The 27,461-nt window shown below is 47.7% G+C and overlaps 1 protein-coding gene and 1 long non-coding RNA gene across 2 annotated transcripts in view; one reads left to right on the top strand and one right to left on the bottom strand.

The window, feature by feature from the left end:
• LOC308465872 (uncharacterized protein) overlaps window positions 1–27,461 on the top strand; it is a 68,882-nt gene that overhangs the window by 20,489 nt on the left and 20,932 nt on the right. Inside the window, exons 4-5 of the mRNA XM_080986205.1 lie at window positions 2,472–2,609; window positions 20,664–20,837. Coding sequence (XP_080842331.1) covers window positions 2,472–2,609; window positions 20,664–20,837 — 312 coding nt within the window. The remainder of the gene's footprint in view (window positions 1–2,471; window positions 2,610–20,663; window positions 20,838–27,461) is intronic.
• Window positions 1–27,461, bottom strand: part of LOC308466292 — a 56,911-nt gene that overhangs the window by 24,565 nt on the left and 4,885 nt on the right. The window lies entirely within an intron of this gene.

Below are 27,461 nucleotides of genomic sequence, written 5' to 3'. Positions count from 1 at the left end.
ATCTGCATTCAATTTCCTGTATCTTTCACTATCTCCCTCGCATTTTGCTTGCCTTCTCTCCCCCGCTATTTGTAAGGCCTCATTGGACAGCCACTTTGTTTTCTTGCATTTCCTTTTCATTGGGATGGTTTTCGTTGCTGCCTCCTGTATAATGTTGCGAGCCTCCATCCATAGTTCTTCAGGCACTCTGTCCACCAAATCTAAATTCTTAAACCTGTTCCTCACTTCCACTGTGTATTCATAAGGGATTTGATTTAGATTGTATCTTACCGGCCCAGTGGTTTTTCCTACTTTCTTCAGTTTAAGCTTGAATTTTGTTATAAGAAGCTGATGATCTGAGCCACAGTCAGCTCCAGGTCTTGTTTTTGCTGACTGTATAGAGCTTCTCCATCTTTGGCTGCAGAGAATATAATCAATCTGATTTTGATGCTGCCCATCTGGTGATGTCCATGTGTAGAGTCGTCTCTTGTGTTGTTGGAAAAGAGTGTTTGTGATGACCAGCTTGTTCTCTTGACAGAACTCTATTAGCCTTTGCCCTGCTTCGTTTTGATCTCCAAGGCCAAACTTGCCAGTTGTTCCTTTATCTCTTGACTCCCTACTTTAGCATTCCAATCCCCTATAATGAGAAGAACATCCTTCTTTGGTGTCACTTCTATAAGGTGTTGTAAGTCTTCATAGAATTGGTCAATTTCAGTTTCTTCAGCACCAGTAGTTGGTGCATAAACTTGGATTACTGTGATGTTAAAAGGTCTGCCTTGGATTCGTATCTAGATCATTCTGTCATTTTTGAGATTGCATCCCAGTACAGCTTTCGCCACTCTTTTGTTGACTATGAGGGCCACTCCATTTCTTTTACGGGTTTCTTGCCCACAGTAGTAGATATGATAGTCATCCGAACTGAATTCACCCATTCCCGTCCATTTTAGTTCACTGATGCCCAGGATGTCAATATTTATTCTTGCCATCTCATTTTTGACCACCTCCAACTTACCCAGGTTCATGGTTCTTACATTCCAGGTTCCTATGCAATATTTTTCTTTACAGCATTGGACTTTCCTTTCGCTTCCAGGCATATCCGCAACTGAGCATCCTTTCGGCTTTGGCCCAGCCGCTTCATCAGCTCTGGATCTACTTGTACTTGTCCTCCGCTCTTCCCCAGTAGCATGTTGGACACCTGAGGGGCTCATCTTCCAGTGTCATAACTTTTATATGCCTGTTGTCTTTGTCCATGGAGTTTTCTTGGCAGGGATACTGGAGTGGCTTGCCGGTTCCTCCTCCAGGTGGATCACGTTTGGTCAAAACTCTCCACTATGACCTGTTCATCTTGGGTGCCCTGCTTGGCATAGTTCATAGCTTCTCTGAGTTCTTCAAGCCCCTTCGCCACGGCAAGGCAGTGATCCATGAAGGGGATCCTAGATCCCTTAGATCTATCCAATTACCTCGCAGTTTCAAATCTTCCATATCTGGGTAAGGTAATTGAGAGAGTGGTTGCTGAACAGCTTGGTAGGTTTCAGGAGGAAACATCGGCTTTAGATCCATTTCAGACCGGTTTCCGTCCTGGTTTTGGGACCGAGACAGCTCTGGTTGCCCTAACAGATGATCTCCGTAGACAACTGGATTGAGGCGGGTCAGGAGTGCTGATCCTTTTAGATTTGTCAGCAGCCTTTGACATGGTCGATCATGATCTTCTGGACCACCGCCTCACCTACGTGGGGATACAGGGCATAGCCCATAAATGGCTGTGCTCTTTTATCTCTGGTCGGGGACAGAGGGTGGCACTAGGGAGGGAAATGTCGTCGCGCCACTCCTTGGTGTGTGGAGTGCCGCAGGGCGCAATCCTCTCCCCGATGCTTTTTAACATCTTTATGCGTCCCCTTGCCCGGATTGTCCAGAGCTTTGGGCTGGGCTGTCACCAATATGCTGATGACACTCAGCTCTATCTGCTGATGGATGGCCACACTGACTCGGCCCCGGACACACTGACCAGATGCTTGGAAGCTGTGGCTGGATGGTTTCGTGGGAGCCGATTGAAACTAAATCCTTCGAAGACAGATGTCCTATGGCTTTGATTTGATGTTTAAATCACAGATATGCTGGAGTTCCAGTCGGCAGGCCTTTCTTGGCAGCCGCTGATAATGAGGCAATGAGGTTGCTTTGAGAGCTAATCCAGGCTCTTTCCACTTCCTGAGGTATCCCCTCAATAGTGCCAAGAGTTCCCTGCTAGCTCCCTCTTATACCTCCAAACCCCAAAATTTGGAGTTTTTCCTTTCCCCTTCTTCTGTACCGCCAGTTTCCAAAAGACTGTTCAGATTCCTCAAGCTAACATCTTTTAATCCCAAAGGACAGCTGGATACAGTAGTTTTTAACTGGTATCCAAAAGAAGGGAACAGTTCCCAAAGTCAGAGCCAATTTGTAACTACGTCTCCATGGCTGTAAGCAGTTCCTTATCTCCCATTGTTTTGGCTCCTCAGGAAGGATGAAAGAGACGGATCCTGCAAAGCTAGTGAGGATGGAAGGAGGAAGATGGACAGTTGACCTGGTCAGGTTGTCTCCTGCATCCCTCCCCACAACCTCTGAGCGTTCCCTCCCAGGGACCTCCGAGAGATCTGGTGAGTCCCAGGGGAGTGGAGATGGGGACCTGGATGGACGGAGCCAGAGAGGTATCAGGGCTTGCTCAGTTTGGGGGGGGTGGGAGGAGGCAGGCAGGCGGATGGAGATGGAGAAGGGGAGCACCTGCCTGCCTGCGCCTTTGTAATCTGCAGGCATTTTGAGCTAGGAATACAGTCGTATAGTTCTTGAAGTCTCTTCGACTTCCGAGGCGCAACTTTTAATTGGCTCTTGCAATGGGAAGAGCTGATCTGAAGCTGACGCCACATCACTTTCTCTCCCTGGCACCGCTGGACCAGCCCTCTGCTTCCCTTTCCCTCAGGTGAAATCCCCAATGGAGTAGGAATCACAAGCGACCGTGGGTTTTCTTTGGGAAAACAGAGTAGGACTGTCAGAAGCTTTGTAAGATTAAAATATCACTTATTTATGCTGAACAATGTTATGAGATAGGTATTGATGTAACTGAAAAAAGAAACAAAACAGAATGCAATTAATTGGTAAACTATTAGACGTGATAGAAGGAAGTCACAAAGCTCAATTGAGCAGAAGATGTTAAGATAAAAGATATGATGAGATGTGTCTATATGTTAAAAAAAATCTTTGGGAAAACAGGTTGCAAACAAACCTTATTATAACAGATGTAAACAAGGAGTTTTGGTTCTTCTTCCACAGAAATGGAACAAACAGTGCTGTTTATTATTTTCTGTTAACATGAATACGGATTCAAGTTATAGGCTGTATGCTGTTTAGGCTTAAGGTTACTTCTTTTACACATTTTCCATGGATCAGGCTTATCCACACACATTTCTGGAACCGAATCCTGAAATCCTGATCCTGCGTCCTCCGTGTGTTGCCTTTTTCTTTTCTTTTTGGAATAACTTTTATTTGCTTTTAAAAACAAGGATCATAGGACCACTAAATGGTGCAAATATGTAGACCACGGGTCGGCAATCTATGTCCTACGGGCCGCAAGCGGCTCATAGGGGTCATTTAACTGAGCTGCCCCCAAACCGAGCCGTCCGCTCGGTGAGTCCTGTGTGTACACACTTGATCCTGCCCACGGAGTGATCTCCGTGAGAGTGAACCAGGCCAGGCGAGGTAAAGCTTGCCAACCCCTGATGTAGACCCAGTCTTCTCATGTCATTTGTATATCTCAAAACTAGCAGAATCTATTTGCAGGAATATCTGTAACGTACGATTCATCGTTAGTGGTCAGTGTGTGAGTTCTGGGTTCATGAAATGTTTTAAACTGGAACAAAAAATAGGGAAACAGGAGAGAACAGAGAGCATTCAACATTGCGTAGCTGAATGCCTAGTCAGGAGCTCTTGCGGCTGTTGTGTTTAGATTAAGTGTGAGTTATAGTCATTTTTCCTCTTCTGTTACCAATGAAATAATACGGAGTTGGTCTCCTCATGAACACGGGAGGGGGGGTTCAAACTGAAGAAAGTGATTTATGTATAAATTTAAATTTAGACCAATCAGATTGAGGCAACTGCTGATGGGGTGTAGGTTTCACAGACAAGGCATGGATGTTAATGGATCCTGACCCAAGAGTTCTGCATAAGGAAGTAAAGGAGGAGAATCCTGGGATCATGGACAGTCTGACCCCTTCTCTCCTTCTGTAATCTTCATAGAACTCTAAACCGATGGTTGCCATTAATTTCATTCTGAATTGATTCTAGAATGTATTTTAATTACCGTATTTTTTGCTCCATAAGACACTTTTTTCTTCCTAAAAAGCAAGGGGAAATGTCTGTGTGTCTTATGGGGTGAATGCATGGTCCTTGGAGACGAATTGCCCAGGGGCAAAAAGCAGATCATGTTTTTCTTTTTCTTTTTTGAAAGAGGAAGTGGGTGTTGAAACAAAGCCACTGATCAGCAAGCGATCCGGAGCGAGATAAGGGATGCTAGCAATAAAGAAGGCTGCCTGGGAGGGGGGAGGTAAAGACAGCAAACTTGCAAGGAGAGGAGACAGGAAGACTAAAGCAATGAGGAGAGTAATTAGAAGAAAGGGAGGAGCAAAGAACTGCTGCAGCTAAGGAAAAGAATTTTTTAATTCATTAACATCGTTCAGTAATCTGGTGCTTCATTTCTTCCTGAGGCTCTAATTAGCTTCTCTCTGTTGGCTATTTGCAGTATGGTAGCGCTGCAGAGAGCTTGCTGGGGAGACCATGCATTAAAAAGGGACTCAAAAATAACTTAAACAAGGTTTTAATAAGAAAAAGAAAAACTCCATTTACACTAAATACATCAACAAACAAACATGACCCAACCACCAACCCATCCCCCAGGGTGATGGGAGAGTTAGGTGCTGCTCCTTATATACTACACCCAATTGCTGACACAGCTTAATCAATACAACTCAGCAGCACCTGCTATGTTTCACAGCTGTAAAGCTGGGTCTCCTTATTTTGCTCTGGCCCTTGCTCTGGCCCCTTAAAGACATACACATCGGGTGGAACAATGATGAACCTTTACATTTAAAGTAACCATTCAACACTCTCTTCATTGCAGATGGTGATGAATTGGAAGGGAAGAACAAAGGGGATCACAACAGAATCCACATAGCGGAGGAGCCAAATCAATATTCGGGGTATGGAGAGAACATCCGTCAGAGCTCCCAGTGCACCTCCCATCAAGGACACAGCTTCATTCGGAGGCATAGCCTTACTTCACACGAAAGAACTCACAGTGGAGAGAAATTGCATCAGTGCTTGGAATGTGGAAAGGGCTTCCGTCGGAAGGATTCTCTCATTTCCCATCAAAGAATTCATACAGGAGAGAAACCCTATCCGTGCTTGGAATGCGGAAAGAACTTCAGTCAGAGGAGCAATCTGACAACCCATCAAAGGATTCATACAGGGGAGACACCCTATAAGTGCTTGGAATGTGGAAAGAGATTCAGACAGAGCTCAGCGCTCACTTTCCATCATAGAATTCATACAGGGGAGAAACCCTATCAGTGCCTGGAATGTGGAAAGAGCTTCAGACAGAGGCACGGTCTCACTTACCATCAAAGAATTCATACAGGGGAGAAACCCTATCAGTGCTTGGAATGTGGAAAGAGATTCAGACTGAGGTCAGAGCTCACTTCCCATCACAGAATTCATACAGGGGAGAAACCCTATCAGTGCTTGGAATGTGGAGAGAGCTTTCGTGAGAGTCGATTACTCGCTTCCCATCGAAGAATTCATACAGGGGAGAATCCCTATGAGTGCTTTGAATGTGGAAAGGGCTTTAGTGAGAGTCGATTACTCGCTTCCCATCGAAGAATTCATACAGGGGAGAAACCTTTTCAGTGCTATGAATGTGGAAAGAGCTTCGCTCATAGGAACAATCTCACTTCCCATCAAAGCATTCATACAGGGGAGAAACCTTTTCAGTGCCTTGAATGTGGAAAGAGCTTCACTAACAGGGCCAATCTCATTTCCCATCAAAGCATTCATACAGGTCAGAAACTATATAAATGCTTCGAATGTGGAAAGAGCTTCAGTCACAACTACAGTTTCAATATTCATCAAAGAATTCATACAGGTGAGAAACCCTATCAGTGCCAGGAATGTGGAAAGAGCTTTCGTGAGAGGGGAAAACTCACTGCTCATCGAAGAATTCATACAGGGGAGAAACCCTATCAATGCTTGGAATGTAGAAAGAGCTTCACCCAAAGGGCCCATCTCGTGAGCCATCAAAAAACTCATACAGGTCAGAAACCCTATCAGTGCCAGGAATGTGGAAATAGCTTTCGTGAGAGGGGAAAACTTGCTGTTCATCAAAGAATTCATACAGGGGAGAAACCCTATCAATGCTTGGAATGTAGAAAGAGCTTCAGTCGGAAGGATGCTCTCACTTCCCATCAAAGAATTCATACAAGGGAGAAACCCTATCAATGCTTGAAATGTGGAAAGAGCTTCAGTCAGAGGCACAGTCTCACTTCCCATCAAAGAATTCATAAAGGGGAGAAACCCTAACCATGCTTGGAATGTTTAAAGAACTAATAATAATAACAACAGATACTGGTAGGTAGCCGTGTTGGTCTGCCATAATCAAAACAAAATTTAAAAAATTCTTAACGCTGGGCAGCTCCCAACAGACTATTGAAAACATGATAAAAAATCAAGTATTGTTGTTGTTTAGTCGTTTAGTCGTGTCCGACTCTTCATGACCCCAAACTCATGTTGGTAGCTTCAAGAACACTGTCCAACCATCTCGTCCTCTGTCGTGCCCTTCTCCTTGTGCCTGCAATCTTTCCCAACATCAGGGCCTTTTCCAGGGAGTCTTCTCATAAGGTGGCCAAAGTCTTGGAGCCTCAGCTTCAGGATGTGTCCTTCCAGTGAGCACTCAGGGCTGATTTCCTTCAGAATGGATAGGTTTGATCTTCTTGCAGTCCATGGGACTCTCAAGAGTCTCCTCCAGCACCAGAATTCAAAAGCATCAATTCTTTGGCGATCAGTCTTCTTTATGGTCCAGCTCTCACTTCCATACTTCACTACTGGGAAAACCACAGCTTTAACTATACGGACCTTTGTTGGCAAGGTGATGTCTCTGCTTTTTAAGATGCTGTCTAGGTTTGTTATTGCTTTTCTCCCAAGAAGCAGGCGTCTTTTAATTTCGTGACTACTGTCGTCACCATCTGCAGTGATCATGGAACCCAAGGAAGTAAAATCTCTCACTGCCTCCATTTCTTCCCCTTCTATTTGCCAGGAGGTGATGGGACCAGTGACCATGATCTTCGTTTTTTTGATGTTGAGCTTCAGACCATATTTTGCGCTCTCCTCTTCCACCCTCATTAAAAGGTTCTTTAATTCCTCCTCACTTTCTGCCATCAAGGTTGTGTCATCTGCATATCTGAGGTTGTTGATATTTCTTCCGGCAATCTTAATTCCGGCTAGGGATTCATCCAGCCCAGCCTTTCGCATGATGAATTCTGCGTATAAGTTAACTAAGCAGGGAGACAATATACAGCCTTGTCGTATTCCTTTCCCAAATTTGAACCAATCAGTTGTTTCATATCCAGTTCTAACTGTAGCTTCTTGTCCCACGTAGAGATTTCTCAGGAGACAGATGAGGTGATCAGGCACTCCCATTTCTTTAAGAGCTTGCCATAGTTTGCTGTGGTCGACACAGTCAAAGGCTTTTGCGTAGTCAATGAAGCAGAAGTAGATGTCTTTCTGGAACTCTCTAGCTTTCTCCATAATCCAGCACATTTTTGCAATTTGGTCTCTGGTTCCTCTGCCTCTTCTAAATCCAGCTTGCACTTCTGGGAGTTTTCGGTCCACATACTGCTTGAGCCTTCCTTGTAGAATTTTAAGCATAACCTTGCTAGCATGTGAAATGAGCGCAATTGTGCGGTAGTTGGAGCATTCTTTGGCACTGCCCTTCTTTGGGATTGGGATGTAGACTGATCTTCTCTAATCCTCTGGCCACTGCTGAGTTTTCCAAACTTGCTGGCATATTGAGTGTAGCACCTTAACAGCATCATCTTTTAAAATTTTAAATAGTTCAACTGGAATACCATCACTTCCACTGGCCTTGTTATTAGCAGTGCTTTCTAAGGCCCATTTGACTTCACTCTCCAGGATGTCTGGCTGAAGGTCAGCAACCACACTACTCCGGGGTGTATGAGACATCCATATCTTTCTGGATTATTTCCTCTGTGTATTCTTTCCATCTCTTCTTGATGTCTTCTGCTTCTGTTAGGTCCTTACCACTTTTGTCCTTTACCTTCCCCATTTCCCTAACTCAGGGGATGGGATTTCTTCCTCCCAGTTCCCTCCAAGGAAACTTAGGGAATGGGATCCGTTCCTGCTCAGTCTCTGCCCCAGAGATTAAACGGAAACAAGAACACTCAGAAGCAGTCATAAATCAAAGCTTCTCTGTTCAAGCTACTTGGCAGCTGCACAAACGTTCCAGGCAGCCTACTTTCACTTTTCGGCAGCCGCTGTGCTCACAGTCTATCTGCTTTTTCTCTTCCGTCTCTGAAGAGGCTTGCTTCACGGTGCCAGTTCCAGGAAACTCCAACCGGGACAAAAACAGCCCCCAGTTTTTTCCAGCTGGGATTCTTTTATGGGATTCTTGCCCACATTAGTAGATACGATGGTCATTCGAACTGAATTTGCCCGTTCCCGTCCATTTTAGTTCAGTGATGCCCAGGATGTCAATATTTATTATTCCTATCTCATTTTTGACCACATCCAGCTTACCAAGGTTGGTGTTTCTTACATTTCAGGTTCCTAGCTCATAGTTTCTCTGAGTTATTTAAGCCCCTTCGCCACGACAAGGCACTGATCCGTGAAGAAGCATCAAGCACCACTAAGAAGGCCCTCTGCCTGGTTCCATGTAACCGCACTTCTCGCAGTGAGGGAAATGTACTAGGAGCCAATGTAGGTCTTTCAGGACCGGTCTTATATGGCGGCAACTCCCAGTCACCAGTCCACCTGCCACATTCTGGATTAGATGTATTTTCCAGGTTACCTTCAAAGGTAGCTCCACGCAGAGCGCATTGCACTAGTCCAAGAGGGAGATAACCAGAGCATGCAGCAATCTGGCGAGACAGTACGGGCAGGGAGGGTCTCAGCCTGCATACCAGGTGGAGCTGGTAAACAGCTGCCCTGGGCACAGAATTGACCTGCATCCGCATGGACAGCTGTGAGTCCAAAATGAATCCCAGGCTGTACACCTGGTCCTTGAGGGGCAATTACCCCATTTAGGACTAGGGAGTCCCCCACACCTGCCTGCTCCCTGTCCCCCCAAAACAGTACTTCTGTCTTGTCAGGATTTAGCCTCAATCTGTTAAGTGCCATCCATCCTCCAACCGCCTCCAGACACTGCCGCTGCTTGTCCACCAGGTTTCTCTTACGCACAGCAACCCAGGCCTTGTGGGCGGGGAGGGGGGGTTGCAGTGAGTTTTAGGAAGTCACTAGTTTGCACCAGGCGTCCTATTGGGAAGACCCAGTTCTCTGAGTGCATGTTCTGGAAGTTGGGCAATAGGGGCAGTACAGGATTCCTTTTGGTGTATTGACCTCCACGCTGCACCAAGGATTCTCTGGCTGAGCTACTTCAGGTCATGGCGGATGTTCTCCTGGAGACACCTAGTTTGGTTGTCCAAGGGGATTTTAACATCCATGCCGACATGACCTTACAAGGGGCCGCTCAGGACTTCGTGGAAAGCATGGCCTCCATGGGGCTGTCCCTGAATACATCTGGCCCAACCCATAGCCGCGGACATGCCTTGGACCTGGTGTTTACCTCTATGGATGTTGGTGATCTGACACTAAGTAAAAGCGAAATGAAAGAAGTGCCATGGTCAGATCACTTCCTGGTGCAACTGGACTTCTCCACGACCCTTCCCCTCTGCAGAGAAGGGTCGCATTGTACTTTTGTCTTGTCAGGATTCAACCTCAATCTGTTAGCCGCCATCCATCCTCCAACTGCCTCCAGACACTCACACAGACCATTCACTGCCTTCATTGGTTCTGATGTAAAAGAGAGGTAGAGCTGGGTATTATCTGCATACTGATGAACACCCTGCCCTAATCCCCTATGATCTCTCCCAGTGGCTTCATATAGATGTTGAAAAGCATGGGGGAGAGGATGGAACCCTGAGGCACCCCACAAGTGAGAACCAAGGATCCCAACACCACTTTCTGGACACGGCCCAGGAGGACGGAGCGGAACTACTGTATAACATTGCTCCCAGTTCCTCTAGGTGGTTGAGAAGCATGTGATGGTCGATGGTATCAAAGGCCGCTGATAGATCCAGCAGAACTAGGAAACAGCTTTCACCTTTGTCCCTAGTATGTCGGACATCATTGACCAACACGACCAAGGTAGTTTCAGTTCCATGATGAGGCCTGAATCCCTGGTTGGGAGGGATCCAAATGGTTCACATCCTCTATGCGTGCCTGGAGTTGTCCAGCAAACACCTGCTCTATCACTTTGCCCAAGAATAGAAGATCTGAGACTGGGCGATAGTTGGCCATATTAGCCGGGTCTAAAGATGTTTTTTAAGAAGCGATTTAATAACTGCCCCTTTCAGTGGATCTAGGAAGGCTCGCTCGCAGAGGGAAGCATTCACCACCCCACAGAGCCCATCGCCCAGCCCTTCCTGGCTCGCTTTTATGAGCCAGGATGGTCAAGGATGAAGGAGACATGTGGTTGCTTTCACTTGTCCAGTCAGCCTGTCTGCATCCTCAGAGGTAACAGGTTGGAATCAATCTCATGCAGCTTGACTAGACAGGACTCTAGCACTCTCACCCTGTCCCTGCTCCCACAGTGGAGTCTACCTCCTTCTGAATCTGAGTGAATCTGCAAAAAAACTTTGCAAAATAATAACAGGAGATCTTGGGGGCCTTTTCAGGTCCCGATGGCGCAGGTGGTTCTGTTAAATTACGAACCACCTGAAAGAGTCTCCTGCTGCTGTTTTCTGCAGATGCAATAGAGGCGGTCCCTTTTACCGTCACTATTGCCACTTGGTAGGCTTGACATTGAGCTGTAAACCGTGTCTATTCTGATTCAGAATGAGTTTTCCGCCACTTGTGCTCTAGAGGTCTCAGCCATTCTTTCATTGCCCTCAGCTCTAAGGAAAACCACAGGGCTGTCCGCACGCCATTCAATCAAATAGGGCGCTTTAGAGCCAGACAGTCGATAGCCCTGGTTAACTCCACATTCCAGCAGGCCACCAGGGAATCAGCTGAAAGGGTTGCTGTGCATAAGAGAAACGCGATGGACAAGCAGCGGCAAGGACAGGTCCATCTGCTTCAACCAACCAAGTCTCTGTCACGCTACCGGCACACGGATATCCCGCTTTATCAATACCTGAAGGAGTCTCAAAGCAATTAACATTCTCCCTTCCCTTCCTCCCCCACAACAAACACTCTGTGAGGTGAGCGGGGCTAAGAGACTTCAAAGAAGTGTGACTAGCCCAAGGTCACCCAGCAGCTGCATGTGGAAGAGCGGATACGCAAACCCGGCTCCCCGGATTACGAGTCTATCGCTCTTAACCAGTACACCACAGTAGCTCTTGTAGTAAACAACAGTATTTTTCTTTCCAAATTTAATGAGTAGGAAATCTCCAACATTTATATTTTCAGGATTGGGAACATCAAAAATTGTACACTAGCAGGGCACTTCTATACGTATCAATGTGCCCCATGTCTTAGTGTATCTAAAAGTGCCCCAACAGACATTTTCAAAAAATTAACATTTATTAATAAAACCACTGAATTTATTTAAAAATCACGTGTAATCTTGATTACTGAGTGGAATAACTTACTTGGTCTTAATAAATCTTAAGGATTTAAAACAGCGTTGGAACACTTTTACATTTCTCATAATTGTTCATTTGGCTGCACTAAAAACACACCTATCTTGACAAACGCCAGCAGCTAACTGGTGGGCAGCGTGGTCACAACTGTTGTACTCACACATGTATAGACGTGTTTCTCGAAACTGAAATATTGTTGGTGTATCAATGTGTCCCTTGCATCAATGTGCCCCACCTCCCCCTACATGCCAGAGAGGCTGCTTCCCTGGGAAAGGAAGGAGCAGGAATCCCTAAAGGGGAGGATCTGTATGTGATCCCATCTCTAGAGCTCACATAAACACCAGAGGGAAGGTGGCCGGGGTGTAAAAGGAAAAGCATTGGCCTCGAATGCAGGCCTCAGGGACGCTTCTCCCCGTTCCCCCCATAGAGACCTGGGACCCCTTCTCCAGGAGGGACCTCCAAGGAGGAGGAAGCCAGGGCGGATCAGTCCCTGGACCTTGGAGGCAATGCCTGGACTCCTCTGGAAAGATGCAATATAATGTTCCTTTCCCCATTGGCCAGGAACCTAAGCTCCTTTTGGGGTTATCATTCCGCACCCCAAGGTTCCTCCAAGGCCTTGGGGAAGGAAACTGAGGCAGGCCTAGCCATGGCAAAAGGAAGAGATCTGGCTGCCCCCCAGGGTGGGGGGCCTGCCTCTTTCTCTGGCCATAGCAACCCCCAGGAAGCCTTGAAGAAAGGCAGGAGACCCTCAGCAGAGAGCAGCCAAGTCTGGTTCTTCTCCGCAATGGCTTCCTCTTCTGAGAGCTCCCTCTCTTTATTCTCTGGGCTGGACTGGGAGGACCCCAGTTCAGCCAGTTCCCCTTAGTCTCCCCACTGGGTTCCAGTGGCCCCCTGAGACCTGCAGGAATCTGGAGTGGAAGCGACTTCTCCTGTTGAACTACCGCCTGAGGGGGAAGAATAATCGAGGTCCGTCCAGAAAGGGCTCCTGGGATCCTGAGGAGCAAGAAGGCGTCTGGCGAGGAGCAGGGCTGCTCTGCGGAGGCAAAGCCATAATGGCAGGAAGGCGGCTGAGGACGCCCCATGAGCGCTGGCCCCCGAAGCTGCCACCCTCCTTCGCTGGGAGAAGAGACCCCTGAGAGCGTGAGACCCCCGAGGTCCACAGGGAGCCATGACGTCTCTGGGAGCGGCTGGGGCCTCCGGGAAAAAACAAAATGGCGTTCCCGCCTTTTTCGGCAAAGGGTGGGAAACCCCTTCTCCTGGCCCTGCCGCCTCCGTGGGCTCCTCCTGGGCCTGCCTGGCCATGGGGGGGGGGGGATGCAGCTGTTGGGATACTGCCAGGGAGACAAAGTCCATCATGGCCCCCAAGCCGGCTGCCGGACGATCCATCGATCTCCCGTAGTCACGCAGTATCAGCAATTAGCGACACGAGTTTCCAGAAATTAGCTTGCCACATTCCAGAGCTCATGCACACTCTATCAGCAGATAATGCACAGCCAAAGTAGCACTCAAGACAGCATTATTTACAAGTTTATTCAGCGTTGATCAGAACACAGAAAAACATGACTGCCTGCGTCAGTGTCTCCAAACACACAGAGAGAGAAAACGAAAGCAACAGAAAACATAAACATCCTGTGAACAGGAAATACGCAGACTCTGTGACTCATAGCCTGCTCCCTTTTAAGGTGGAACGGAAACATCCTAACAGCAGCTGCCCAAAAACTCTTCCCTTCCCCAGACATTGGGGGGGGGCATTAAGAGAAGGAGAAATGAAGGAGAAGCTGAGAGGGGGAGCAGCCAAGAGGGAAACTCAGGAGGGAAACTCCCTCAGGAAACCTGGCAAAGGAGAGGATGAGGCCCAGGGGAATCTGAAAGGGGATTGGCCAGCTCTCAAATGGAGAGGCTTCTGATTGGTCCTGCTCTGGGGTGAGAAATGGGGTCAAATGATTCTGAGAGCCCAGTATAAACTGGTTTTCTGACAGGAAAGGCAGGGAAGGGATGGAGTTGGGAAGGGGGGAAAGAGTCCCAGAGTGGGGGGCTGCCCCGTGAGCGGCATGTGCCCCTCTCCCTCCCTCCCAATAGTGGGCTTCGCCTTTCCTGCCTGTGGTGCTTTTACGGGGGGGGGGCTTCCACACCTCCCCCCCCCCCCAGGATGGCGTGTCTGTTTCATTCCTCGCATGGGACACTTCCTCATCTGTCTCTCTTCCTGGGCTGCAGAGATTATTTTCGGGGGGGGGGATCTCCTGGCTGGGGAGCCCCCCCTCCATTCTTCCCCCCACTCGCTGATCGGGAGGGTGTTTTGTTTTTTTGAGGGGTGTCTTGATGGAGCCATTTTTTAGCCTCTTCTCCCTCCCAGCCTTTCCTTGGGATTCAGGAGCCTCTATGTTGGAGGAGGGGGAGAGCCAAGGTAACCCCCCATGACCACCCCCGTCTCTCTTTCGGTTAGTCTGGATCATATGTGGGCTCCTTGGGGCAGAGTCCTTGGCACAGACGGGAGCGGCCCCTTGAGCGCAGGCGCAGAAGCAGGAAAACTGCGGAGAGGGAGGGGTGCCCTCGGCTTTGCAAGGGTTAAAAGGAGCAAAGCTGGATTCCTAGAGAGGACAGGAAGTGAAGGGGGGTCAAGGTCCTCCATGGCTAAATTCCCTCCCTCCCACATCCCTTCCTACAAGCGGAGAGGAGGTGGCTTGGTTTTCTCTCCTTTGCAAAAGCTTCCTTGGGGCCCCTCCTGGAATCCGGTGAGTCTCCTCTCTCTCCCCCCCCCCCCCCAGAGTGCAATGGGGAGATTGGGGTCCCTGTTCAGATCATGCACGGTGGGGGGAGAAGAGAGAAGAAGAGGAGGAGTTTGGATCTGATATCCCGCCTTTCACTCCCCTTCAGGAGTTTCCCTTCTTCCCCCACAACAAACACTCTGTGAGGTGAGTGGGGCTGAGAGACTTCAGAGAAGTGTGACTGGCCCAAGGTCACCCAGCAGCTGCATGTGGAGGAGCGGAGACGCGAACCCGGTTCCCCAGATTACGAGTCCACCGCTCTTAACCACCACACCACACTGGTCCTCCCTTGTCCTCTCTGCCAAGCCAGGGAGGGGAGGAGTTCGCAGGAGGTCTGCAGCTCTGTTCTTCCTTGGGATTTAGATGCTGCCTTCCTTTCTGGGGAGGGGCTTTGGGTAAAGGAAAACTGGGCATGCAAAGAAACCCCCTTCAGACTGAGGAGTAAGTCACTTTTGTGAACAGAGGCTGCAGCCAGACGGGAAGATTTGCACATGGGGGGAGCACAGGGAGAAGAAAAGCCCTTCTGCATCTGCAGCAGCAAAACCAGACCACTTCCTCTGTCCCAGATGCAACAACACATGTCTCTCCCCTATTCAGGCTAAACCAGCGGCGTAGCGTGGGTTATCAGCACCCGGGGCAAGGCAAGTAATTTGCGCCCCCTAACCCGGGGCAAGGCAAGCAGCAGCAGGCGCAGCCAGACCCCCGCCAGCCAGCCCGCCCGCCCGCCCACCCGGCTTCCTCTCCTTTTTTTGCCCGCGGCAGAAGGCTTCGCTCTCCCCCTTCCGCGACCTCCTCGCCAAGCCGAGCGAGCGCGGGCTCCCTAACCCGTGGATTTTAGTAGGGGCAGAGAGCTGCTAGTGCGAGCGCGCCCCCCGCCCATGTTGCGCCCGGTGCGGCCGGCCCCCCTGGCACCCCCCACGCTACGCCACTGGGCTAAACAAGTAGACAAACTAATGTCAAAGCAAATTTCAGATGTATTTTCAGGAAATGCTAAAGCAAGGATAAAAGACTCCTTCTCCCAACATCCTGGGACAAATGAGGAGCGATTATCAATAACTGGGTGCCTTGTGCTACTAACAGAGGACATGGAACACATAAAATCCTCCCCCCCCCGACTGTGATAAAATCCTTACTATCCTGATAGGTACTTGTAAAACCTTCTGGGAGAAAATCTAGCAGAGGGTCTGTGGGTTTTGATAAACAAGAAATGGAAATTGGTGTTATCTCAAAATAGACTAGTTCTGTCAAGCTACCCTACGCCTTTGGGAATCTTGTCAGAAGAGGAGTGCAAAGCTCACCTCAGGAGTTTTTTTAAAGGGTCTACATGCCTGGTGTCTTAAGAACAGAAGAGATTTAGGACATGTGGAAGATCTATATTTTGATGGCTTCCATGCCAGGGTGGGGGCCACATTTTGGGACTGGAGACTTGTGAAGATGGTGTATGAGCACAGACGATATCTAAGGAGGAGGGGTGTATTAGTTTCCTGATATTTAAAAAATGTGGCATTGGCTCCTCTGCTTCCACGTATAGATTTGGTCCCCATGCAACCCCTGACAGAGGCGGATACGGCTACACCATCTGTCTGGCTTGCGATGAGAGAGCTCAAAGATTGTGAATAGGGCTCTCCATACAAAGCACCTAGCATGGAGGCACCTACATGTAATATCTACTCTGCTCTTTTCTGCCCATGCTCTGGGGTTGCAGTTTTCAGGCTTGGGGACAGGACGGTGACTCGGTTTTGCACCAAGTTCTGCCAATAATCCCCACTGAGTTCAATGGGATTGTTGGGAAAAAGCACCAAGGCAAAAGCCAGCTCCAGATGGCTGGAATGCAAAACAGCATATTGTGTTTTGCAGATGTACTGTTGGAGAAAAGGTGGAGCCTATTCTCTGTACTGAGCACCGGATGTTAGCTCAGTGTGTCATATGACCTGTACTGGAAGTACAGGGGAGGAGTGTGTGACTCTTCTGATGGAGTCTGAAGGGAACAGTCACATTTCTATGTACTGTTGAATGACAGGAATAAAACATGTAGAAAGGACTCCTGACTGTCTCATTTCCCCTCCCTGGGGAGAATGCAGGGAGGGAGAGAAGCAGAGAGAAGCAGAAGGTGTGTCCTGCTCACGTTTGAGGAGGATCGCCGGGTTTGTTTACCTAGCCTGCCGGGATCGCAGACGGACGGTAAACAACAGTATCTCGCTCAATTGCCTCGGGGGAGGCCAGGTACCTCTGCCTGTGAGCTGAAGAAGATACTGACATATGGTAGCAGAGGATGGTTGCGATTCATCGGACATCTGCTTGAGAGGCTGGTGGATTGTCATCCTCTGCTCCAAGGAGGAAGAGAAGCGTCTGAAAGAAGCCAGAGGCTCCACAGACAGCTGGTGGAAAGAAGAGGTGTTTTCCAAGCAACGGAGCTCAAGGTATGCTGCATTTCGGGCTAAAAGTGTGAACGCAGGAAGATTAATTCCCTGGTTCACGGAGCTGCGTTTCAAAGAAAACAAAAGCTCCGGAGGAAGAGGCCTGCATTCCACAAATTCTTGTGGTTAAGATAAGATGTCCTATTGAAATGCATTGTTGCTAGGTAACGGAAAGTTGGAAAGTTACTGGCAAAGGGGCTGGACTGTGAGTGTCAGCCTGGGAAAGCGAAACAAAATCAGAGAATGTTTTGGCTACTTGGAAGGGACTTTCAATAGCAGCCAGAGTTTAGCTGCCAGGTGCAAAAGAGCGTAAACAATTTGCAGTTTTGCCTGCGTGAGAAAGGAAAAAACAACTGTTGGATTTTACAGTTTGTTTGACAGTGTGAGCTGGAGGCTTGGCTTCAAGATGGATGCCAAGAAAGGGGGAGGTTTGCCTTACCCACCTCCCTTAACCAATGACAATTATTCATCTTGGTCTGTAAAGATGAAGGCCCTGCTGCAGAATCAGAGGCTTTTTGATGTAATTGAAAACCCCATCCCTGCAGCACCAACCAGAGGTTGGGAGTCACAGAATGTGAGGGCCAGGACTGCTATAATTCTGTGTGTCTCAGATGATCAGTTGGTGCATGTTCAGCATTTAGAAAATGCGAAAGAGGTTTGGGACACGCTGCGTACAACGCATCAGAGAGATGCTGGTTCTTCAGCGTTGCTGTATTTTGAGAAATTGACCAATCTGAGACTTGCGCCTGATGGAGATGTTCAAGCGCACCTGACAGAAATGAAGTTTCTGCGTCAACAGATGGTGGAACGCAATTTCCGTCTTCAGGAGGAAGTGTTTTGCTTCATGATGATAAACAGCCTTAGCCGCACCTACAAGGTTGTTGCCAGTCAGCTTGGTTCCCTACCGGCCGCGCAGCTGACCGCGGAGAGAGTGTGTGCTGTGGTCCTGAATGAACACGACAGACTTGCTGCACTGGAAGAAAAAGACAGGGGGAGGGAAGAACAGAGTTCTAATTCCCCCACTGCTGATGCTACTGGGGAGCATGGTGTAGCATTGAGTGCTGTCCGATGCTACAATTGTGAACAGACTGGGCATCTACAGCGAAACTGTAAGAAGCCGCGCCAGTCAAGAGGAGCAAAGAGCAGCTCTACGAAGCCTCAGGCGTCAGGCAAAAGCCGTACCAAGTGCCAGGTGAAACCTGCAAAGGCTATGATGGCGAAAGGAACCACGCCAGATGTTGGGAACTCGTTCATATTTGACACGGGCGCCACGGTTCATATGTGCCCGCACAGAGGACTATTTTCGACGTTGAGGAAGCAAAGCTTCACTGTGAAACAGCCCAACGGTCAGGAGTTGGAAGCGACTGGAATTGGGACTGTGTATCTTGAGAGTCTGAACTTGACTATAAGTGATGTTTACCTGGTTCCAGAACTGAGATTTAATCTGCTGAGCGTGTCGCAGATTGCAAAGAAAGGACTGAAACTGTCCTATGATGCTAAAAGCTGTAAGATCTACAAAGATGGAGAACTGTTTCTTACTGCCAAAGAGAAAGATGGACTGTATTTGTTGACTTTTGATCAAAGTGATTACATGAAATGTAATTCTTCTGATTCTAACGAAATCTCTCTTGCAGGTGTGACCAGTGCGAGCACCAGGAAGGTGACGAAGAAGGTCGACAGAGCATTTCAGCGGGTGTATGCTGATGTGATTGGTCCTCTAGAACCATCTAGAGGCGGTGCACGATTTTACCTTGTGTGTGTGGATTGTTTCACTAATTATTCTTGGGTTTATTTGATGGAGAAACTGCAAGAAACTTTAGAAAAGTTTCAGGAGTTTTGTGACAAGGTTAAAAATATGCATGATGCTAACATTGATTGTCTTTTCACAGATGACAAACAAGTTTTTCTGTTACAGAAGTTTCAGAAGTTCCTGGATGGAAAAGGGATAGACCACAAAGTGGCAGTTTCACAAGAAGCGTGGAACAGGGAGGTCTGTGTAAGAGTGAACAAAGAATTGCAAAAGGGGATGAATGCGCAATTGCTGAGTTCACATTTGCCACATGAATATTGGGCCGAATCGCTAGCGTCCTATCTTCATGTGTGGCTGAGAAAAGTCTCAACAGAGTTGGGATGTTCTCCTTTTGAGAAGCTGTTCAATAGAAAACCTTCTGTTGCCTATTTTAAGGTTTTCGGGTCTCATGTAAGAACAGAAGCTCCAGGTGGAGTAAAGAATGCCAGAGGCATTTTTGTGGGATATGAAAAGGGTCTCTACAGAGTAATTTTGTCTGAATCTGGTCAGGTGATTCTCACAAAGTTCCTAGAGAGTGCTCCAGAGCAAGAGCGGGTTGTAGAACAAACATTTCCCACAGGTGGCAATTCAGATGATGATGATGATTTTTCTGATGTCACAGATTACAGTGGTACTGACGATGACAGTGATAGCTCAGAGAGTTCAGTTGTAACAGTCATTGAGAGAAAATCTCACACAATGGATAGACCTTCACAGGTGAAGGAAGAACCACTGATTGCTACTGGTTCTCAACAGAGTCCAAAGGTTGAACCAGTGAGCACAGAGGATCAGAACCTCAAACGCAGGTCTGAGAGAGTTACAAAGGGTGTACCACCAAAGAGGTACTCAAAAGAGTTTGCTAACGTAGCTGTTGCATGTGTTGCTATTGTTAACAACTCAAAGCAGGTTGAAGCAGTGTCTAAGTCAGAGACAAAGACACAACAGAGGGTAGCAAGCCAAGGTAATGCAGAAGCACTCATTCCTTGGAAGCCAGACAACCAGAGAGGTACACTGGTGAAACCAGTGGTGGGGAGTTCCAAGGGTGGAACTGAAACAACAGGGGACTGTTATATGTATAACAACTGTTTGTTCTCTTCTCTGGATCATGTTTTGCCAATTGATGCTTTTGGGGGAGGATGTTGGGAAAAAGCACCAAGGCAAAAGCCAGCTCCAGATGGCTAGAATGCAAAACAGCATATTGTGTTTTGCAGATGTACTGTTGGAGAAAAGGTGGAGCCTATTCTCTGTACTGAGCACCGGATGTTAGCTCAGTGTGTCATATGACCTGTACTGGAAGTACAGGGGAGGAGTGTGTGACTCTTCTGATGGAGTCTGAAGGGAACAGTCACATTTCTATGTACTGTTGAATGACAGGAATAAAACATGTAGAAAGGACTCCTGTCTGTCTCATTTCCCCTCCCTGGGGAGAATGCAGGGAGGGAGAGAAGCAGAGAGAAGCAGAAGGTGTGTCCTGCTCATGTTTGAGGAGGATCGCCGGGTTTGTTTACCTAGCCTGCCGGGATCGCAGACGGACGGTAAACAACAGTATCTCGCTCAATTGCCTCGGGGGAGGCCAGGTACCTCTGCCTGTGAGCTGAAGAAGATACTACTCTGAGTTCACTACTGTGCAGACCATGCCAGCCTTACGAAGTGGGGTGAGGAGTATACAGAGGAAATTGGAATCACTGGAGATGTTTAGAAATGGGGCTTCTCTTGGGAAGGGGCTGCCCCATTTGTGCTTCTCAAAGGGCAGGAGAATATCTAGGGCAGGAGAATCCCTGCAGGGCCTCTGAGGCTCCCTTTGCTTCTTCCTCTCTCCCAGGACCCTGCAGCTCTTTTTGGCTCCTTGACTCCTCAGGAAGGATGAAAGAGACGGATCCTGCAAACCTAAGGAAGATGGAAGGAGGAAGATGGACAGTTGACCTGGTCAGGTTGTCTCCTGCACCCCTCCCCACAACCTCTGAGCGTTCCCTCCCAGGGACCTCCGAGAGATCTGGTGAGTCCCAGGGGAGTGGAGATGGGGACCTGGATGGACGGAGCCAGAGAGGTATCAGGGCTTGCTCAGCTTGGGGGGGGGGGTGGGAGGAGGCAGGCAGGCGGATGGAGATGGAGAAGGGGAGCACTTTTTGGGGCTCCTCCACCTGCTTCCTGCCTGCGCCTTTGTAATCTGCAGGCATTTTGAGTTAGGAATACAGCTGAACCTCAGAAGTCGAACAGAATCCGTTCTGGAAGTCGGTTCAACGTCCGAGGTGTGACTTTTGATTGGCTCTTGCAATGGGAAGAGCCGATCGGAAGCTGCAATGATGCCACGTCACTTTCTCTCCCTGGCACTGCTGGGCCAGCCCTCTGCTTCCCTTTCCCTCAGGCGAAATCCCAATGGAGTATGAATCACGAGCGACCGTGGGTTTTCTTTGGGAAAACAGGTTGCAAACAAACTTTATTATAACAGATGTAAACAAGGAGTTTTGGTTCTTCTTCCACTGAAATAGAACAAACAGTGCTGTTGTTTTTTTCTGTTAACATGAATACGGATTCAAGTTATAGGCTGTATGCTGTTTAGGTTTAAGGTTACTTCCTTTTACACATTTTCCATGGATCAGACTTCTGTACACAAATTTCTGGAACTGAATCCTAATCCTGCATCCTCCATGTGTTGCCTTTTTCTTTTCTTTTTGGAATAACTTTTATTTGCTTTTAAAAACAAGGATCATAGGACCACTAAATGATGAAATATGTAGACCAGGGGTCAGCAATCTATGGCTCATGGGCCACAAGCGACTCACGGGGGTCATTTCAGCTGCCCCTGAGCCGTCCGCTTGGTGAGTCCCGTGTCTACACATGTGATCCTGCCCACGGAGCGATCTCCGTGAGAGTGAGCCAGCCCAGGCGAGGTACAGCTTGCCAACCCCTGATGTAGACTGGGTCTTCTCATGTCATTTGTATATCTCAAAACTAGCAGAATCTATTTGCAGAAATATCTGTAACATACGATTCATCATTAGTGGTCAGTGTGTGAGTTCTGGGTTCATGAAATGTTTTAAACTGGAAGAAAAAATGAGGAAACAGGAGAGAACAGAGAGCATTCAACATTGCATAACTAAATGCCTAGTCAGGAGCTCTTGTGGCTGTTGTGCTTAGATAAAGTTTGAGTTATAGTCACTTTTCCTCTTCTGTTACCAATGAAACAATACGGAGTTGGTCTCCTCATGAACACGGGAGGGGGTTCAAACTGAAGAAAGTGATTTATGTATAAATTTAAATTTAGACCAATCAGATTGAGGCAACTGCTGATGGCGTGTAGGTTTCACAGACAAGGCATGGATCCTGTCCAAAGAGCTCTGCATAAGGAAGTAAAGGAGGAGAATCGTAGGATCATGGACCCTCTCAGTAAAACTCCCTGTTGGATCATAAAATCAGTTTTGAAATTCCATACATACCTCTGTCAGGGGTCAGCAACCTGCAGCCCATGGGGGTCATTTAAGTGGGCCACAAGCCACCCCCGAACCAAGCTGCCCGCTCAGCGAGTCCCCGCGTGCTGCGCTAAACCAGTCCAGGGCGGGGACTCGCTTCTGTGGTGCCGGAAATCAGACGCAGACACATGAGCGATCCAGACCATGGCGGGATCTTCGCAGGGCTGAACCGACCCAGGCAAGGTAAACCTTCCTGAGCCCTGCTCTGTGTGATGAACCTTCGCTTTTTTTAGTTACAGATAGGTAGCCGTGTTGGTCTGCCATAGTCAAAATAAAAAATATTCCTTCTAGTAGCACCTTAAAGACCAACTAAGTTAGTTCTTGGTATGAGCTTTCGTGTGCATGCACACTTCTTCAGATACACTGAAACAGAAGTTGCCAGATCCTTCTATATAGTGAGAAGGTGGGGAGGGGTATTACTCAGAAGGGTGGTGGGAATGGGTGATTGGCAGATAGCTGGGATGAGCCTGTTGACGACTCTTAACGACTGCAATAGGTCTTACAGGAAAAGGCAAGGGGTGAGAAGGTGAGAAATGGCTTAGTCATGTATAATGAGATAAGAATCCAATGTCTTTGTTCAAACCAGGTCTCTCCCAGCAGATGAAGTTAGACAACAGATCAACAGAGCCAGACTGATACCCAGAGAGAACTTGCTGCAAGACAGACCCAAAAAAGAAAATAACAGAACCCCTCTAGTCATCACATACAGCTCCCAAGTTAAAACAGTACAACGCATCATCAGAGATCTACAACCTCTCCTGGACAATGACAGTTCTCTTTCTCAAGCTCTGGGAGGAAGACCTTTCATTGCCTACAGACAGCCACCCAATCTTAAACAACTCCTAACCCACAATAATACTACAACCAGACTTAACACCGACACTGGCACCAGAGCCTGTAATAAACCCAGATGCCAACTTTGCTGCCACATACACCCGGACAACACCATTACTGGCCCCAACAACATCACACATACCATCTCGGGACTATTTAATTGCTCATCGTCTAACATTGTGTATGCCATCAAATGCCAACAGTGTCCTTCAGCTCTCTATATTGGACAAACAGGCCAAACCTTACGCCAAAGAATAAACGGACACAAATCAGACATCAAGAATCACAAAACAGAGAAACCAGTAGGAGAACACTTCAATCTCCCAGGACATTCTATACAAGATCTCAAAGTAGCTGTTTTGCGACAAAGGAATTTCAGAAATAGACTGGAAAGAGAAGCTGCTGAATTGCAACTCATTACCAAACTTAAAACCATGGAGAGACCTGGTTTGAACAAAGACATTGGATTCTTATCTCATTATACATGACTAAGCCATTTCTCACCTTCTCACCCCTTGCCTTTTCCTGTAAGACCTATTGCAGTCGTTAAGAGTCGTCAACAGGCTCATCCCAGCTATCTGCCAATCACCCATTCCCACCACCCTTCTGAGTAATACCCCTCCCCACCTTCTCACTATATAGAAGGATCTGGCAACTTCTGTTTCAGTGTATCTGAAGAAGTGTGCATGCACACGAAAGCTCATACCAAGAACTAACTTAGTTGGTCTTTAAGGTGCTACTAGAAGGAATATTTTTTTACTTCGCTTTTTTGATGGAGATGAAAAGCTGAGCAGTTGGCTCCTTACTTCTCTCGCCCTGACCTAGCCACTGTGATCCACGCGACAGTCACCTCCAGGCTTGATTATTGTAACTCACTCTACGTGGGGATGCTCTTGAGACTGACCCAGAAACTCCAGCAGGTACAGAATGCTAAGGCAGGACTCTGGTGGGTCTGGAAGCGTTTCGCAAGAAATACCTCTGCTCACTCAGAGATATATTTACAGTCTTTATTTACATACATATTTACAAGGTACAGGACATAGCTTCATGCATTTGAATCCTCGGTAGCAGATCCAGGCAGTGGGAGCTTTTGGCTCCTCCTCCAGCAGAGGAGCTTGGGAAGCCCCAAGCGCCTCCTTTATTCCCTACATTTTAACCCCCTTCTGTCCTGTGCTGAAGGAGTGGGCATTGACTCTCTCTCTCTGTCCTCCCTCTGAACTGGTCGAGTGGTGTTGATGGTCTCCAGCATCCGGGAGCATCCGCGCCGCTTGAGTTCCTTCCGCTTACTTGTCCTCCTCTCCCTCTCCTGTCTTTTCTAATGGCTCTTGTTCTTCCCCCTCCCTCAGCTCTGGGGCATTCCCTGGCAGCCCCGTGACAGACTCCTTACGGGGTCCTCACAGCAGGATCACATTCACCCAGTTCTGTACCAGCTGCACTGGCTCCTGGTGGAGTACAGTGTCAGGTTTAAGGTGCTGGTTTTAACCTTTAAAGCCGTATACGGCCTAGGAACCTTGTACCTACGGGACCGCCTCTCCTGGTCTGCCCCATGGAGGACCTTACGGCCTTCAAGCAAAAACATCTTTGAGGTCCCAGGCCACAGGGAGGTTAGGCTGGCCTCAACCAGAGCCAGGGCCTTTTCGGCCTTGGCCCCGATCTGGTGGAACACTGTCACAAGAGATTAGGGCCCTGCGGGACTTGACACCTTTCCTCAGGGCCTGCAAGACAGAGCTGTTCCACCAGGCCTTTGGCCAAGGCACAGTCTGACCACCTCTCTCCTTCTGTAATCATCCTAGAATTCTAACCTGGTGGTTGCTTTTAATACGATTCTGAATTAATTCTAAAATGTATTTTAATTGACTGTGTGATTTTATGTACACTGTGCTTTTTTTACCTGTTGTTAGCTGCTCCGAGCCCGGCTTTGGCCGGGAAGGGCGGAATACAAATAATTTATTATTATTATCATTATCATTATCATTATCATTATCATTATCATTATCATTATCATTATCATTATCATCATCATCTGGGATTCCAACATCCTCACCATGAATCCTGAATGGAGGGATATCAACTGTTTTCTCTGTGAATATTCTTCATTTCGTCAAGCTTTTTTAAGCAATGGCCAGGCTTCTTTGAACTACCCAGGCTTTTTTAAATGTCATCTTCAGATTTTGTAGGGTCACGACTGGACAAACAGGCCAAACTCTATGCCAAAGGATAAGAGGTAAAGGTAAAGGGACCCCTGACCATTAGGTCCAGTCGTGACCGACTCTGGGGTTGTGGCGCTCATCTTGCTTTATTGGCCAAGGGAGCCGGTGTACAGCTTCCGGGTCAAGTGGCCAGCATGACGAAGCTGATTCTGGCGAAGCAGAGCAGCGCATGGAAACGCCGATTACCTTCCCGCCGGAGCGGTACCTATTTATCTACTTGCACTTTTTGTGCTTTCATACTGCTAGGTTGGCAGGAGCAGGGACCGAGCAATGGGAGCTCACCCCGTGGTGGGGATTCGAACCTCCGACATTCTAATCAGCAAGTCCTAGGCTCTGTGGCTTAAGCTACAGCGCCTCTCACACCAAAGGATAAATGGACATAAATCTGATATCAGGAATCACAACACAGAGAAACCAGTAGGAGAACACTTCAGTCTCCCAGGACATTCTAAACAAGATCTCAAAGCAGCTGTCTTATTACAAAAGAATTTCAGAAATAGACTGGAAAGAGCAGTTGCTGAATTGCAACTTCTTACCAAACGTAAAACCATGGAGAGACCTGGTCTGAATAGAGACATTGGATTCTTATCTCATTATACATGGTATATGTAGCTATTTTTAGCCATCTCACCCCTTGCTTTTCCTGGAAGACCAATTGCAGTCGTTAATAGTCATCAACAGATTTACCACACCTATCAGCCAATCACCCATTCCCACCACCCTTCTGAGTAATACCCCTCCCCACCCTCTCACTATATATAAGGGTCTGGTGACTTCGGTGTCAGTGTTTCTGAAAAAGTGTGCATGCACACAAAAGCGCATACCAATAACAAACTTAGTTGGTCTCTAAGGTGCTACTGGAAGGATTTTTTTAATTCATTAACATCGTTCAATAATCTGGGGAATAATCTTCCTGAGGCTCTAATTAGCTTCTCTCTTCATTGCAGATGATGATGAATTGGAAGGGAAGAACAAAGGGGATCACAACAGAATCCACACAGCGGAGAAGTCAAATAAATATTCAGCCTGTGGAGATAACATCCGTCAGAGCTCCCAGTGCACCTCCCATCAAGGAAACAGCTTCATTCGGACGCATTGCCTTACTTCACACGAAAGAACTCACAGTGGAGAGAAATTGCATCAGTGCTTGGAATGTAGGAAGAGATTCAGTCGGAAGGATTCTCTCATTTCCCATCGAAGAATTCATACAGGAGAGAAACCCTATCAGTGTTTGCAGTGTGGAAAGTGCTTCAGTCAGAGGAGCAATCTGACAACCCATCAAAGGATTCATACAGGGGAGACACCCTATAAGTGCTTGGAATGTGGAAAGAGATTCAGACAGAGCTCAGAGCTCACTTCCCATCACAGAATTCATACAGGGGAGAAACCCTATCAGTGCTTGGAATGTGGAAAGAGATTCAGTGATAAGAGTAATCTCACTTCCCACCAAAGAATTCATACAGGGGAGAAGCCTTATCAGTGCTTGGAATGTGGAAAGAGCTTCAGTCAGAGCAACAGTCTCACTTCCCATCAAATAAATCATACAGGGGAGAAACCCTATCAGTGCCTGGAATGTGGAAAGAGCTTCAGTAACCGCCAAATTCTCACTTCCCATCGAAGAATTCATACAGGGGAGAAACCCTATCAGTGCTTGGAATGCGGAAAGAGCTTCAACTGGAGGACTAGTCTTACTTCCCATCAAAGAATTCATACAGGGGAGAAACCTTTTCAGTGCCATGAATGTGGAAAGAGCTTCATTCAGAAGAATACTCTCACTTCCCATCAAAGAATTCATACAGGTCAGAAACCATATAAATGCTTCCAATGTGGAAAGAGCTTCATTCACAGCCACGAACTCACCATCCCTCAAAGGATTCATACAGGTGAGAAACCCTATCAGTGCCAGGAATGTGGAAAGAGCTTTCGTGAGAGGGGAAAACTTGCTGCTCATCGAAGAATTCATACAGGGGAGAAACCATATCAGTGCTTGGAATGTGGAAAGAGCTTCACCCAAAGGGCCCATCTCCTGACCCATCAAAAAATTCATACAGGTCAGAAACCCTATCAGTGCCAGGAATGTGGAAAGAGCTTTCGTGATAGGGATAA

This window comes from Podarcis pityusensis, assembly GCF_964106645.2.
Source record: "Podarcis pityusensis genome assembly, chromosome: 2".
Lineage (NCBI taxonomy): Eukaryota > Metazoa > Chordata > Lepidosauria > Squamata > Lacertidae > Podarcis > Podarcis pityusensis.
The sequence above is the reverse complement of the archived record's forward strand: the minus strand, read 5'-3'. Positions and strand labels throughout refer to the sequence as shown.